This window comes from Microtus pennsylvanicus, chromosome 7 (assembly GCF_037038515.1).
Source record: "Microtus pennsylvanicus isolate mMicPen1 chromosome 7, mMicPen1.hap1, whole genome shotgun sequence".
In the NCBI taxonomy this organism is placed as follows: domain Eukaryota; kingdom Metazoa; phylum Chordata; class Mammalia; order Rodentia; family Cricetidae; genus Microtus; species Microtus pennsylvanicus.
Genome location: NC_134585.1, coordinates 66,934,267 through 66,950,752, shown reverse-complemented (window position 1 = coordinate 66,950,752; position 16,486 = coordinate 66,934,267). Strand labels below are relative to the sequence as shown.

The 16,486-nt window shown below is 43.3% G+C and overlaps 1 protein-coding gene across 2 annotated transcripts in view; it reads right to left on the bottom strand.

Moving 5' to 3' along the window:
- Positions 1-16,486, bottom strand: part of Tnni3k (TNNI3 interacting kinase) — a 219,051-nt gene that overhangs the window by 72,232 nt on the left and 130,333 nt on the right. For both annotated transcript variants that reach the window (XM_075981029.1, XM_075981030.1), the window contains 3 exons: positions 9,055-9,107; positions 8,703-8,755; positions 5,732-5,864 (listed from right to left, as the gene is read on the bottom strand). In XM_075981029.1, coding sequence (XP_075837144.1) covers positions 5,732-5,864; positions 8,703-8,755; positions 9,055-9,107 — 239 coding nt within the window. The remainder of the gene's footprint in view (positions 1-5,731; positions 5,865-8,702; positions 8,756-9,054; positions 9,108-16,486) is intronic.

Genomic DNA, 16,486 nt, shown 5'->3' with positions numbered 1-16,486 from the left:
GGAGGAAGAGTCTTAAGTTCCTTTGGTTGTTAATTTCAGGATTAATAAAGTTTATGCAAGAGAAGAAATTACTAGACTAAGGAACATCAAACAATAATTATAGCAATCATGGTGACATGGGGACAATCCAGTACACTTAACTTGATACTAGGGAAGTAGAGAACATTGCAAAGAAGGACTTTTGTTAAGCCAGAAAAGACACACCAATACGCAAAATCAGTGCAAACAAAGTGGAGGAGAATGATTCAGAGAAGAAATGAACACATCTTCTCTGGGAAGGGGAAAGCAGGTGGAGTAATGACCAGTGATGATGATGAGAACAGTGGGAGGAAGACCCTAGGGGAAAGCAGAGTTAGAAGAGCTTTCTGGGTGGTTTATGTGCACATTTTGCTCCTGATTAACATGTAGTAAATGTGCACATTAATGAAGTATGGTTGGAAACGTGCTCATGTCGGGCCGTGCACCGACTGAATAGGATAGCTAGCACTTCCCTCTCCTTACTTTTCTCCACTTTTAGAGGCTTCAAGGGTCTCTCTTTTATGTCTTCATAAACTATGCAATAGCTTATTGTGAATTATAGCTACTTGGTGTGCTTTGGAAAAGCACAACTTATTCCTCCTGCTTCTGTACTCATTACCCAACTTTCTTTGCTCCCCCTCCCCCATTTCCTGCCTTTCTAAATCTGCCTTATTTCACAGGGCATGGTGCCCTCCAGTTCCATCCATTTTGCTGGAATGACAGGATTTCATTCTTCTTTATCACTGAGTAATATTTCACTCTGTGTGTGGGGTAATCCCATTCCCGTTATCCATTTATCTTCACACTGGTGCTAGCTCCGTATCTCAGCATTTTGAATGCTGCTGCCATAACACAGGGAAGCTGGTGTCTCTTTAGCATGCTAATTTCACTTCCTCTCACATATATGCCCCATACAGGGAACACAGACTGATATGGTGGCTCTATTTTTAGTTTATCAAGGCATTTCCATGGTGGCTATAATAATTTATATTCCTACTGAAAAGGTGTTTAACCTGCCTTTCTTCTATGTCCCCAACAACAGTTATTACTTTTTGAATTTTTGGTAAATCTATTCTAATAAGAATTGTGTTATCCTAATTTAAACTATTTTCCTCATGGCTAAGGCTATTGTGAATTTTGTTTTCATGTAGTTGTTGGACATTTGTGGAGATGGTTGTATTAATTTTGTTATTATGGGAACACAGAATAGACATCAGGGATTTCAAGAGAGGGATGCCATTCAATTAAACAAGAAAATTTAGAATGCTGAAACTTACAATTGGTGAAGAAGAGATGACGGTCAAAACTGGTGACAAGGATATTGCCAGGATATGTCCTAGGTAGGTACCTCAGTGGCAGTCCATTTTCCAAGCATGTTGAGGACCTATGATTAGTACCAGTAATGCAAACCGACCAAAAATCTAACAACAAGCCAATTGACAACCAATTAACCAACCAACCACCAACGAACCAACCAACTGCTAACAAATAACCAACCAACAACCAACCAAGCAAACAAAAACCAACCATCCAACTGTTAATCACCATCTAACCAACCAACCAACCAAACAAACAAACTAACAAACAAAAAACAACCAACCAATCAACCAACAACCAACCATCAACCAAACAACAACCAACCAAAAAACTACCAGCCAACCAATAACCAATCAAATAACAAAAAACCAACTAACCAACCAACAACACTGTGTAGTAAGTATTCTGCATAAAAAGTGAGGAATATGCCTTGTAGAGGAAATGGAAGTAAGTGCCTGTATTTCAGAGATATTTGGGAAATGTTATTAAAAATAACAAACTAATTGCAAAAAGAAAGTAAGAAGAGAAGAAGGAAGGAGAGGGGAGAGAAGTGAGAAGAAAGGAAGGGTGGAGGATCTCTCACAAATAGCCACCTCTGGATGAAAAGATTCAGGCAACCATTAATGCTAAGAGAGGGAGAATCCATTTTCTCCAGAGTTGAGCTCCTTGCCAATCACTTGTGATCATCCCTAAACACAGGTTCATAGGATCTGTACTAAATGGACTCAGTGTGTTGTGCACAGATACATGTACATACGTGTGTGTCTGTGCATTATGTATATGAAATTATAATTAAAGAAGAAGAAGTATTTATATTTGGGAGGGAATGGGGCACAGGAGGTGTTGAAAGGAGTGAGGGGTGGGAATTATGTGTTATAGTGCTGTATATGAAATTTTTAAATAATTAAAAAGTAACAAAACGGCACTTAAAAAGCAAAAACTTTATGGTTAAATCTAGAAATTGGTTAATATTTGCATAACATTACAAGCTCATTAAAAAAAATAAAAGTAGATCTAACCAAATGGGGAGACACACTGTGTTTCCTGAGAACAATATGATTGAAATGTGAATTCCTCTTGAACTAGAGTGCATTAAAGTCTCAGGAACAAAAGCACTGTGCTTCATTCCCTCCGCTTCCTTTCACAGAGTGGAGAAGCTGCTTCTAAAATCTGTAGTGAAAATAAAAAAGCAACTTTTATAAAGAAGGACAAAGTTGGAAGACTGACATTGACAGGTGGCAGCTATTAAAGGAGAGTGGTCCTTATGTATGTGTGGACAAAAGTTGATTTTGATGTGGATAAAAATATGTCAGAAATAATATGCATTGTTTTGGATGATTCTTGACAGATTACTAAAGTAATGTATTAGAACACTGTAGTTTACTTCTACAAATCACACTGAAATAACTGAATGCTGATATTTAAAAAACAAGTAAACAAAAAATAACAAATTCATTCCACACTGTAGACCCTAGAAAATGCAGAGAAGATCTCATAGGTTTGAAATCTGAACCTGTCAGATCTTCATATGACATGTCATAGAAAAAGAAGGTATCTCTGTGAATGTGTTAGAGAAGATGGTAAGATGACATAGAAGTTTAATTAGAGGGAATTTGTAAATGAAAATGTTTGGTCTTCTTTAAAGGCACTGCTAAGCAGATCACAGATGAATGTCATTGCAACCTCACATTGGATTCATCTGGAGACAAAGCATTTTTAGAGATTAAATACTAAGACAATATGAAGATATGAAAACACTTCAGGAACGAAAGAGTAATGGATGCCAAATATGCATATCAGTACATTACGAAAGCCAGCAATCATAGGGCAGTGTTAATAACACCAAAACGCTCCAGGCATACCCAAGCTTCAATGGCCAATAAGATCTGTATTTAAACCTACGTTGTCAGACTTTGCTGGGCGACTCTGTGTTGTTTTACAGAACATGAGGAAGTTTACCATCACGTCCAGGATGCAAGCTCTTATTATTTGAACAAATGTGTAAGAAAAATAAAAACAAGTACACAGGCTTCTGAAGAGTTTTGTCGCCCTAGAGTTCAGTATCTCAAAAGGTCACCAGCTGGCCTCTGCACAGTCAAATTTATTAGACAGAACTGAGAAAGAATGGGCTAGAGATAAACAGGGAAAAGTGATTCCCTTTCTGAAATATTCTGGGAGAAGTAGACTCTAGACACAGAAATCAGCTCAGCAATGGTGGGTGCTGGAGCTGTGGAAAGGGTATTGCTTCAGGGAAGTGCACGGAATTTTCTGGAGTGTGGGGAGGAGCTGGATTTGAGGAGGCTGTGGTTATACAAATATCCATATCTACTAAAATTCACTCACTGTTAACCTAAAAAGACAACTTTCTGTTAGGCCTCAATAAAATCAACTCTGAAAATACTACAGCAACAATTTAAAGGAAGTACTGTAGCTTGAACCAGGCAGGTGATGAAGGATGGTAAAGGGTAGACAATTCCAACATAGAAATGAGCAGTACCAGATGAACGGCCTGCCACCTGGGATCAGGACACAGCAGCTGTGCCTCTAAGAGCATGTCACCTGCACGTGGAGTTAGGATCAAAGTTTTCAATACCCAAATGTCTTTACAGTATGCACCCTCAGGACAAGACAGACACAAATCATAGCAACGTTCTCCAAAGGGTATTGGTGGTCCAGTTCACAAGAAAGCTGACTTCCTTCGCCTAGCAAGGAGTGCTTACATTATAGTTGACTCCTAAAACATATAAACACCAGAATTCATGGAGAACACTGGAACACTCTGGGAATTAAGACAGTGATGTGGGAGTGTCATATATCAATCTGTTGATTTCATTGGTTAAGCAATAAAGAAACTGCTTGGCCCTGATAGGTTAAAACATAAGTGGGAGGAGTAAACAGAACAGAATGCTGGGAGGAAGAGGAAGTGAGCTCAGAGAGACGCCATTCTCCCCTCTCCCGGGCGGGCGCGAGAGCTCTGCTCTCTGAGGCACACGCGATGAAGCTCCTACCCAGGATGGACGTAGGCTAGAATCTCCCTGGTAAGCCACCTCGTGGGCTACACAGATTATTAGAAATGGGCTAGTCCAGGTGCAAGAGTTAGCCGAGAAGAGGATAGATATAATGGGCCAAGCAGTGTTTAAATGAATACAATTTGTGTGTTGTTATTTCGGGGCATAAGCTAGCCAGGCGGCCGGGGTGCTGGGGACACAGCCCCACCGCTCCTATTACAACAAGACAGTGAAAAGAGCACAAGACCTGGGCACTCCCTCTGTACATCATCACTGATGTCTATGGTGATCTTGCTCCTGCTTTTTAACACAGCTTGGGGGTCTCTGTGATATATTTCCAGGGTGACCTTCACATCAGGTACCAATGTGATTCACTTAAGGTTTCTATCAAACTTCACTCCACAGTTTTACCTCAAGCAGGTTAGCTCTGGGAACACAGGGTCTTTAAAGGACTTCAGGTCCAGTCTGAGAAGACAGGAGAACATTGTAAATAATAATAAGATATGGAAATGAAGTTGCTTTTGGGACAGGAGAAATGCCTCATCTGTTAAAAGCCATTGTTGTGCAATCCTGAGGCCTGGAGTTCAGATTCCAGCATCCCTGCAACAAATCCAACACCCCTGTGCATGCCCGCAGTCATGACTCCCCTGCGACAAATCCAACACCCCTGAGCATGCCCGCAGTTATGACTCCTTAAAGGGCCAAAAGAGGAAGGTTAATGGAGTTGACTCGCTTCCAACAAAGTGGAGATACAAGCCTTAGGTCTAGGGATAGATCCTGCTTCAGGGAATAGGCAGGGCGTGATGGATGGGGACACTCAGTGCCCTTCTCTGTCCTGTGAGTGTGCCTGCACACACACGTGCATGCAGTTGGCCACACTTTGCCTTGGATTAGCTGTCTCTTTTCCACATCCCACAGGCAAAGTGAGTATAACTTATACCATCAGTGATAATTATGCTCACTCAAAACGCATGATTTTAAGAACATAGCCACACCTAATATAAATTATTGGGGAGTGTGTTTCTAGCCTTGATGGGTTACTTCTGCACTCATCCCAAGATACAGATTTTAAAGACACCTTTTAAATCCAAGCTTGAAGAGTGTACACATATATCACCTTATTGGCCTGTTTATACTCAGGGAAATTTGCTTGTTTTATTAGAAATAGAAACCAAAGGTCTAAACTTGAATAAAGCACCCTATATATCTAGCACCTATGTCTAAATCCAGAGTGAGGCCATACCACTTTCTGAGTGGGACGCTCACCGTCAAGCAATACATGATCTCTTGCCACCCACTAGAATAATTATCGTTGTAGGGAGAGGTGCAGTCCAACTTTCTGTGAATTGCGCTGGGAAGCAGAGCTGCTCTGGTACTTCAGGTCCTACCTGGCTTGAGATGCGCAAAGGGAATTTCTCCAGTGAGGAGCTCCCACAGACACAGGGCGTAGCTGAAGACATCCGCCTTGATGGTATAGCGTGTGCACTGTGTGAACACCTCAGGGGCCATCCAGCGTAGGTTCTGCACAGACCAAAGGTAACCAGAGTAAGCCTCCGAGCCTGGACTGGTGAAGGTTCTCCAATGCTCTCAGATGGCTTGGGCAGGAAGTGATTGCACCTTTGCTCTCGCCAATGCAACAAAAACAGTGCATCTTCTCATGTGGGTCAGTTTCTCAAGGATACACAAAACTGATGGAGGACCTTAACATCTGCACTCTATAAGACGCCTCCAACATTAATGACAAATAACTGCCTCACGGGGTAGCTGTGCTTTATTTCCTTGGTCCTTCTTCCTGCTCCCAACCACCATCTACCACCCAGGTACGCTGCTGTTTTTGGAATCCACCAAGGCGCCATTCCTAGTAGTTCCCTTGGCTTGAATCACACTGTGGAAGACATCTTCCCTTGTTCAGTCTCTGGGTTCCAATTAAGTGAGTGACTCAATTAGGCCCACAGTTGTGTGTTCTCATGACAGAGGGCACAGTGAGCCATGAAGAAGTTACCCAGCATGCCTGGTATGGAGATTTCTTCCTAGTAATATCAGGCTCTGGAATTTCTTGTGTTTGCCCTGATGTGAATTTCATGAATTCAGTGTCTGCAATATTCCAGAAAGCAAGCTAATAAATATGTAACAAAGCAAACCCAGCCTCATCTATGTGAACTACACTCTTTATACTAGTGATCAGAAATGCAAAGAATTTTCATTTCTTTGCGGTTCAAAGGCCAGAACATCAGATGCTGCTTTATGAAATGGATGTTGCACCATTCCACAAGGTAACTGGGCAGTGTCTCCCACCTCAGGGGTCCAGCTCTGCGGTCTCCCAGCTCTGCCTCCTGTCAGTGGCCTTTCCCAGTCACCATCCTAGGGGAAGGCGGGAAGTCGTATTCTTGTATCCTGTGTGTGGTATTGCTACTGACAATTCTTCTGACTGTTTGGCCTTATGCTGAAATCACACAGAATTAATCCTAGAACACCTTTATCCTTGGCATTACTAGACATGGTTCTCCTGCACAAGCTCCTGCAATCCAAGGAGTCTTAACTTACAGAGGCGGTTAGGTGTGTGCCCCAGCGGTATGCGCCTGAGAGCAGGTTGATGGGGTGTGTGTCTGAAGTGTGGAGGGCAAATACAACATAATTAGGAATCTTAGATATGGCCTTATAGCTAGTGAGAGTTAAAACAACACCGGAATAATTTGAGGGGAGTATTATACTTAAAACTATGCCGTGAAGAAGATAATTAATGTCACTTGCCGGGGGTGAGATTCTGTTTGATTCTACCCATTGGAAATGGCTTAGTCAGAGGGAATCAGCTGCTTTCCCTGGAAATTGCTCAGTCAGGGCTGCGAGGAGATGCAGGTGCCCGAGACCCATGCAGCCACGGCTTTTCAGGGTCTCACTTATTCTCATTTTTAAACTTAAGGCAATTAAAATTGGTTCATCCAGGGCTAGGATCCATTGATCACGCTTCTTCTCTGTCTCAAGGTTTAGATGAGGTTTGTATAGCCCTCCCCCAAAGTACACACTCTACCCTTCTGTCACCCCATTGCAGCTCTGCTCGCCCTCCCTCATATTCTCCGGTCACTAGCTTTGCACACTCCAGGAGCCTTCTTGTTTCAAAGCCGCTGGACCCACACTGACCTCTGTCTTCCATGCCCACCAATCATGAGGCTGTTCTCCCCGCTAAGGCCCCACAGCATAGGTTTTCACCCTTACCTCTCTGTGCACTAACTCACTCCCTGCACATTTTGATGGCTTTGATTTTTCTCCTTAGCACGCACTGTCGGATTTGTTTGTTCCTTTGTTCACTGTCTGCTGGGCGTGAACCAGAACTGACTTAGTGTCTCTGTGTAGAGCAAGCGGCTGATGACCATGTCTACCTCAGGTGCTCTTGCGCTTACCCGCTGAAAATGGGCCCCTCTCTGAAACTGGAGCTCAGCAGTTTGAGTAAACTGGCCTGGTGAGCCAGTGAGTCTCAGAGATCCTCCTGTCTCTACCTCTCAAGCATTAAAGTCTGGCTTATTACATGATTTCTGGGGATCTAAACACAGGCCCCCATGTTTGGTTCACAGAGGCATCTCTGCAGCCCGCAGTTTGGATCATTGTAAATCTTAGACGGTATGGGTTGGGATGTTACACACATTTATTGGGAGAATATGTGAAATCTAAAGGGTTGTATGTTCAGACGTGGACGAGTCTAGCGCCCAAGGATGCACTTGGTACTACGCTGATGCTGGAGAGAAAGAAGCCTCAGGAGGCAGAGCTGGATGAAGATATTTCAGGCACCTGGGGTCCTGACAACTAGTTAGAAGGCATCGCTGTCATTCCTGTGCCTCCTCCACTAGCTCTTGTGAGAGCAAGGCTGACCTTTCCCCTTTTCTGGCTTCCTATTTGGTCACGTGAGCACAGCACACCCTTGCTCACACTGCTATACATTTCTAGGATGTGGTGCAGACTGAGACAATCCCCGCTAATTTGTTTTGCTTAAGCATTAATGCTAATCTGCAGGACTTGCTACCTGATAATTCTGATGGAGAGCCATGAGTCCTGAGCAGGGGCTGCTGAGGCATTGGTCACCTGTTCACACTTCCACTCCACAAGTTCATCACCTGTGGCATTCAATGACAGTGCCTGCCGGGGCTTACAGGTTACATTTGGAATATGTTCACCGAGATCTACAACATTTTCTAAACAGTGGCCCCCTCAAATAATTATTTTGGGGTCTTATGAAAATAAAACCCTAAACCTTATCCTGACACCGAGACAACAACACTTCCTGGCTAAGGCTATTCCTGCCTTCCTTCCTCTCACACTGAGTTTACAGATTTTAATTGTTTGACAAGGAACAAGAAAGCCACAGACCCCTGGCTGTTTCGTCATGTTGTCTTCATCCAGGGACTGCAGAAATCTTGATTCTAAAGGGAAGAGAAAACAAGTCCACATCAAAGGAAGTGTCCCAAACCCTAGGTTGAAGAGCACAGCAAACATTTAAAGGCCAAGGAATCCTTTGTCTTATCCAAATTTTTACATCCCTCTTTTCAGCTTTGATAGCAAAGAAGAAAACTTAAGTGCCTTCAAAGTGCAAGCTCAATCTGAAACTTAAATAGACATACCAAGGGGGTGAAGTCTGTTTCCAGACTGTTGTACACTATCGGGCAACAGGTGTGAATGAAGAAAAGGCTGCTGCTTAGGAGTATGTTTCTGGGAGTCTTACCTCCAAAATCCGCCACCACCGCATGACCATCCTCGTAGAGGAGAATATTGTGACTGGGAAAGAAAAGACTTTGTGTGAGCTTGATCAAGATTTTCCCTCGGGTCATCATTTTCTTACCACAAAGATGAAAGGCACTAACTCTGATGCTCTTGGTTGGTTCAGAAAAGGGATTTACAAAATGTGGTCATGTTCTAGCTCCTATTGACCTTGTGAAGAATTCCTCCCTACAGGAACCATCTAAGCTCGTCAACAGGCCATCTTAGTTGCTGTACTCAGCTCACAGAGTCATGTTTGAAAATGCAGCTCTGGGTAGAAACGCTATGGAACGTGCTAGATATGGAACTGGCTGTACCTCAGGCACAGTGAGCTTTCCATGTGAGGTATGTATTGAGTGTGCCGTTCAGAGTAGTTACCTGAATAGGATCCATGTGATGGATGGATAGGATTCAGCCCTACACGATATCCTCTGGCCTTCGCATGTGCTTTGTGACCTGTGTATGTACATACCCCCGGTCCTCTCACTAAATACATGTAAATTTTTTAAAGGAAGTGTAGAAAAGATATCCTGGACCTGAGATACCATTTTAATATAGCAGAGTACGTCTAAGGCCTGTTCAGTGATGTCAGGTAAACTACAGTTTAGAAAGTGGGGTAGGCACTAAAACCAGAACAGAACCCTAGAACATCAGGAAGAGCATCAAAGATAAAAGGGAACCACGTGAGGACGATACACTTGTTAATCATTTCTATGTACAAATTAGATGTCTGTAAATAAGTTAGATAATCAGTATCACATGACACTTGGTGAGTACATATGCCTGGGGTTTTGTCAAGTTGTTCCTACAATATTGAGAAAATCTCCCTTTTGTGGGGTAGGTGAAAGTTAGGCCAGTCTAGGGGAGGTCAGCCCTCCCCAGCACAGAGATCTGGGTTGTGCAGTGACTCCTGGAGAAACACACAGAGATGCACATTGTTCTTGAGGACCATGCTTGTCTTTAGCGCTCAACTAGTGATCAGGTGGTGTCCAATCTAATGAATACAATGATAACACACACACCCACACTGAAGGCTTAGGGATCATAGCAGAGTGGACAGAAAGATGTTTAAGAGCAAGGGAACCATGAAGCCACTTCTAGACATGCCAGAGAGGCTACGCATATACAGTCTCATCAACATGGCTTCCTAATGTATACTTGAGCAAGAAATACAATTTTGGTGTTCGACCTTAATACTGAGCCTATGTTTGGCTCATGTAGGAGGCATTTCCAAGTCAGGAGGTAGCTATCTTGGTTTTGGTACTCAGTAAGAATAGGAATATTCTCAGTTATTTGTGCAATGCTTCCTGATGCTCCCTCCATTTTGCTAGCAGATTACTCTGGAGAGCCTTTTGTGTTGTGAATGAACTTGGAGACTATACATAATGTATTTTATAGATGCTAAAGTTTAATGTGTGTTCAGAGTAACTTCAGAAGAGTTGGCAGAGTATAGGAGTAGTTGAGCATGTCAAAGCTGGAATGTCTGAGATGCTATTGTTAGCCCCAAATTACAAATTGGCAGGTATGATGAGGACAATGTCATTATAACCAAAAAAATCTCAGACCAATGGGAAGAGCACACACAGACGCAAGGCTCAGTAGATTGGCTGACAGCCCACGGCCTGTCAAAGGAGTGTGGGTGTTAGACTTTCACCCAGAAAACTTAAATAAATGTTGAACAAAGTTCACCAGCCACAGTAAAGTCATGGGTAGCCCCTATGAATTATTTTATTCTTAATTTTAATTTATGAGTGAGAAGAGCAATTGAAGCCTTGTCTTGAACATCATAAATTTTCCTGGAAAGTCTTACAAGTGAAGTTATTCTAGGTCACTGCATGGAAAGACCATGGAACCTTTGTGTGACTCTCCAGTGTAAGGTTTGAGGCAGTGCTGCAGAACCAAAGACACGACTCCAGGGCACTGGATAGTCACAATTCATTAGTTTAAATTTATTCTCATGTAAATATATGTTACTAAGAATAGCTACGCTAGCTAGCAAGACTTGTGGTGGAATGGTTGAGAGAAAAGTAACACCTGATTATTAACACCAACCTTAGCGTTGAGTATAACCAGAGAAGAATTTGGCTTCTAGTCTACTTGGTGAGTTAAAATAGGAGAGGGAGGGTATCGGAAGGCAAGGATTGAATCTTGTTCACTGATGACATCTAGCATCTTCACTGGTTTGCATGTAAGAATGCTCAATATATATGTGCTGAACAGACAAGCTGTTGTGGGATAATCTTTCTGTACACTGTGAAGATGTGTTGCTCAGACTGGATTAGTGAAAAGTTGAATGGCCAATAGCTTGGCAAAGAGGATGCTGGGAAGAAGGAAGAGGAAGTTGCCAGTCAGATGTACACTCAGATGCCAGGAAGCAGGATGTACAGGAGGAAAGGTAACAGCCACGGCCCATGCAACAAGATGCAAATTAATAGAAGTATGACTAGGTTATAAAAACTAGTTAGAAGCAAGTCTAAGCTATTGGCCAAGCTTTCATATTGAATAAGAAGTCTTTGTCTCATTGTTTGGGACTTGGCTGACAGGAAAGAAAAAAACCTACAATAAGCAGATATAACAATACTGAAGATAGACTCTGATACCACAGACAAGAGCCATACTTCGATAGAGTCAAGGTCACATCCTGGAATAATTTAGTGCTTGCTGAATACCACTCATCTCTCTGCAAATGAATACTCAATGCCCAGAGAATGCTGAGGTTTACAGAGAGTAGAGATAACCTTGCTTAGTTCTTACAGAAAGGGTAGAAAGCTCAGAGTGCCTGTGTATCAATGCAAACTGGAGAGCTGCAGAGTGTGAACCTGGCTTTCCTTGTCATTGTGTTAGCACCTCAGATGTTAGAACTGTCCCCAGCAAGTAGAAAGCAGTCAATGACTGTGTATTTTGTGAGTCCTGTCCACACACTTCTCTCAAGTGTGTATTTTATGAGCCATGCCTATGTGCTGTCCTTCAAGACATGGCATTTTCTTGCTTTCTGTTAGCGTGCCATTCCAGAAGATGCAAAGTGTACATGTTATGGATTTCATCTTCATGAAATTGATAATCTGCTCGTGAAAACCAAGATGAATATTTTCAGAGAAAATAGCACAGCTTAAGAAGGGGATTAGCTTTGAAGGAGGCTTGGAAGAACACTCAGCTACTACGTCCACAAATATGTGGTGTTGGGTTCTGGGAAGTTTTCATCTGCGAACCAGGCAGGCTGACACTGGGTCCAAACTGTCATGAGGACACTGTCTTTTAGGAAGAGCCTAAGACAGGATATATGATGTGTGATTCCCCTCTGTATGCTGTGAATACTATTGGTCAATAAAGAATCTGCTTTGGGCCTATGGCAATGCAGAATAAGGCAAGGCGAGAATTCCAAGCAGCTAGAGGAGGAGAGAGTAGGCGGAGTCAAAGAGATGCCATGTAAGTGCTGCAGGAGACAGATGCACAAGAACCTTGCCAGTAAACCACAAGCCTTGTGGTAAAATGTAAAATAATGGAAATGTGTTAAGATAGAAGAGATAGCTAACAAAATGCTTTATCTATTGGCCCCAAATTATTGCAATTAATATAGTTCTCAAGCCTCACATTGGAGCCTGCACTTGAAATCTTTGCTGCAGGTGAGAAAAGACAATCAGAGGATCCAGTCGGATGTCCTACATTTCTATTGCTAAAAGGTGGAACCAACAGTTAAATTTCACTTTTCAAAGTCAACCAGCATCTGAGGAAGACCAGCAAATACTCAGTTTCAATAATGAGGTAACGAGTCAAAGGGAACCGAGGTCGTCTAAGTTTGTGCCAGCAGGACTCTGTTGGCACAGACCAAACCCTCCTCCTCTCCACAGCTGTGCTGAAGCCAAGGCTCTACCAGGAGTGTGCAGATAAAGGGAAATCAGCTTCCACAAACAAAGGCTTGGGAAGCTGGTCTAAAATGGTGTCAGAGCCTGGCAGCCATCAGCAGCATTCGAAGCTAGAAGTAAGGGACAATGCTGGGAATTCTGCATTTTCCCCTCCCTGCCCCCTGAAGACCACTCATGAGGAGGCTCAGATACAAAGGCACTTTGTCCAGGAAAAAGCCTCACATGTTCTAGGCAAGGGGTGTCTGGGAAGCAGGGTCTCACTTCCAATTGAACCAATTTTACTGTGGGATGTTGTCATCCCCCTCCCAGAGAGTCTTTCCTGCTATCCCCACTGTCTGATTTTGCAAGGCTGTGGGATGTTGTCATCCCCCTCCCAGAGAGTCTTTCCTGCTATCCCCACTGTCTGATCTTGCAAGGCTGTGGGATGTTGTCATCCCCCTCCCAGAGAGTCTTTCCTGCTATCCCCACTGTCTGATCTTGCAAGGCTGTTGATGTCAGCCGAAAGCACGACGTCACCTCACCTAAAACCATCTTTGTTTCCCCAGCCGCACTGCTGCTGCACAACAGACGTATTTGTCTCTTTGCAGTGCCCGTTCCTCATAGATTATAACCCAAAGCTCTATAACCTCAACAAGGCAGACAATTTACAGAATATAAAACACAACCCAAGGCAAGATTTAGTTCATTCAACTAGCCGAGAGAGCAGAAACCATGACCTTCATGACTTTCTAGTTAGTAACATAGTCTCAGAAAAAAGTAAACTATCTGCAGGTGTGTGTGTGTGTGTGTGTGTGTGTGTGTGTGTATGTGCGTGCATGTGTGTGTAAATGTGCGTGTGTAAACAGTCTCATAAAAGAGTAAGCTGTCTGCAGGTTGTGTGTTTTGTGTGTGTGTGTGTGTGAGTGAGAGAGAGAGAGAGAGAGAGAGAGAGAGAGAGATCTTTTAAGAGTTTTCTCTTTGCTAAGAATGAATAGAAGCTAAATTTCACTGGTTTCTTTTTCATAAAGGAAAATTTTCTTCAACCTCAGAACTGAATTAATTTAATGAAGCCATTATGTGAGGATCAGGAGTCCTTTCATTATAATTGCCTGTATTGAAAATTTATCTAAAGTGCTCAAATGATTCATAATCAGTTGGTTATGTGCTGTAGCCCAATGCTAATTGTCACTATTAATCAGACTGGCCTGATTATTAGGCCATTTCCCAGTTCTGATTTCCTCCCGGATCTGGACTGAAGTTCATGGTTAATCCTGGAAGGAGCAAGGTGACTGCACCTCTCCCTCCACTACCATCAAGCGCTTTTACGAAAGTCATTAAAAATGCATAAATAATAATTTAGTTTTTTTCCTGAGTTACAGAGCCATGTAATTGCCTGTGTCAGTTGCTACTGAAAAACACGGGTTTAAGGTTACCACAGAAAACCTCTCCGCGTCCTTATTTGGAGAGACGACTGCCCTGATGAGTAAACAGGGTAGCAGAGCAGAGCTTCCCAGACCAGCTTCCTGAGACATCCCTGAAGGTGATTAACTCATGATTAAAGGACTGGCAACTGGCAGGCCTGGAAGCATTCCAAGGGTTAAGTCAGGGGAAACCTAATGGCCTCGTTTCCAATCTCATCACACTGTGAAAGTCATTAGTTTACAAACACATCTTCCTGACAGCCATCATTCACACCCTAAGCCAGGAGTCCTGGATCTGCCACTAGCCTGCCTGCCTGCCACACCTCTTCTGCCTGTAGTGCCTGGGTATGGCTGGGTTTCTTCCGAGTCCAGGCCTCTATCGGAGCAGTCCTACCCCTTGACCTTCAACACAGTCGGTTACACTGCTCCCTACTGAGCGTGGGTCCTGTCAGGCTGAATATCATCTCAGACAGGACCCAAATATCCCGAATCTCTTCCGGTGGCTCTAGTGTAATGTGGTACACTGACTAAGCCTTTAATATGAACACTATTCAAAACTACTTACTTTGTAACTTTGTGTCTTTTGGAAAAATTATTTTGGAGTCTTCTAGACGAGTTCTTGGTAGCTACATGTTTGCTCTTTTATGGCTTTATTTTAATCTCTTTGTGCCTCCAATCTGGATTCCCTTTGTCCCTAGGTGTGCCTCCAATTTGTGGCTTGGATTGCCTTTGTCCCTGTCTTTGCCACCCTGACTCTGTGACACACACACACACACACACACACACACACACACACACACACTTTAGTCCTTTATTCCTTTCAACTATTTGGGCAGTGGCTAATGTCTAAATCATTCCCTTCGTGGTAGAAGTCCTAGGTTGATCTCCACTGTAACACAGAAACACTTGTAGACTTGGGAACTCCCCTGACAGGTACTCATATATGCTAAATGGTGGCTGGGCCCCTTGGAGCCCCCTTGGTTTGGGCTGTGCAGTGGTTGGAATAAGAAGTGTCCTCTACAGTATCAGGGACTTGAACACTTGTTTCCCAGTTGACAGCTCTTTGGAGAGATTATGGGACAGGATGGCCCAGCTGGAGGAAGTACGCCTTGGGAAGGGTATTTCTGAGCGTTCAGGCCTCACCCCGCTTCCAGTTCCCTCTTTCTGCTCCACCTTTGTGGCTGAAGATGTGATCTCTCAGATTCCTGCTCCGGGCATCTTCTGTCTCACCTCCCCCACTGTTACGATCATCACTTTGAAATCCTACGTCCAAATCAACTCTTTCTTCCTGCAGTTGCCTTTGTTGGTGACATTCAGTCACAGTGACAGAAAGTCACTGACACCAGCTGCTCACAGGAACCTGGTCACAGCCGTGGGAGAAACCTGGAGCTCTGCTTCAGAAGCCAATGTTACCTTCTTGAATCCCTCCTTGTTTGTTTTTTGGATCTCACCATTATACACCAAAGGCTCTTACTGTACCCACAAACTACCTCAGGATTCCTACTGTGCACCCCCATATTCAAGGATTCCTACTGTGTCCAAACAATTCTTTGTTGTTCTTTTGCAAGGTAAGTAAAGCTCGTGGAAATCCCTTACAATGATTTTATTTCACCAGGGTCCTCTGTTCTTCTCAAGCTCCTGAGAACCAGAATTTAGGTTTCCCTATTTGCCCCTTAAAGACATAGAATATCATTCTGCAACTTTTTGTAAGGGTAAAACTGACCTAGTTTGGCTTCAAACAGACTGACTTTGTTGTTTCCAAAGGTTTGCAGAAAGAGCTTTTCCACAGTCTGGCAGCCCACAGGTGATCAGGGATGACAATACACAGGTCCGAACATAATCTTAGTGAGAAAGAAGCAGCTTTCCCAAAGCTCAGAATCATGTACTTCTAAACACCAAAAGCCTAATTCCACTCAACTCTTGGAAACCATGGAAACGGAGCACTCCAATAAATGCAAAGGATTGCAGAGCCTTGACTCCTCCTAAAACAAACTTCTGTCGGTAGGTAGGAGTATATTTGAAAGCTTACTCCAAAGCCCCTGGATTTGTCCCAATGCCAGTGGGATTGAAGATATAGATTATGAGATCTGTATCATACTTCAACCTGCTTATTGAGGGTAATGTAAAAAAACAC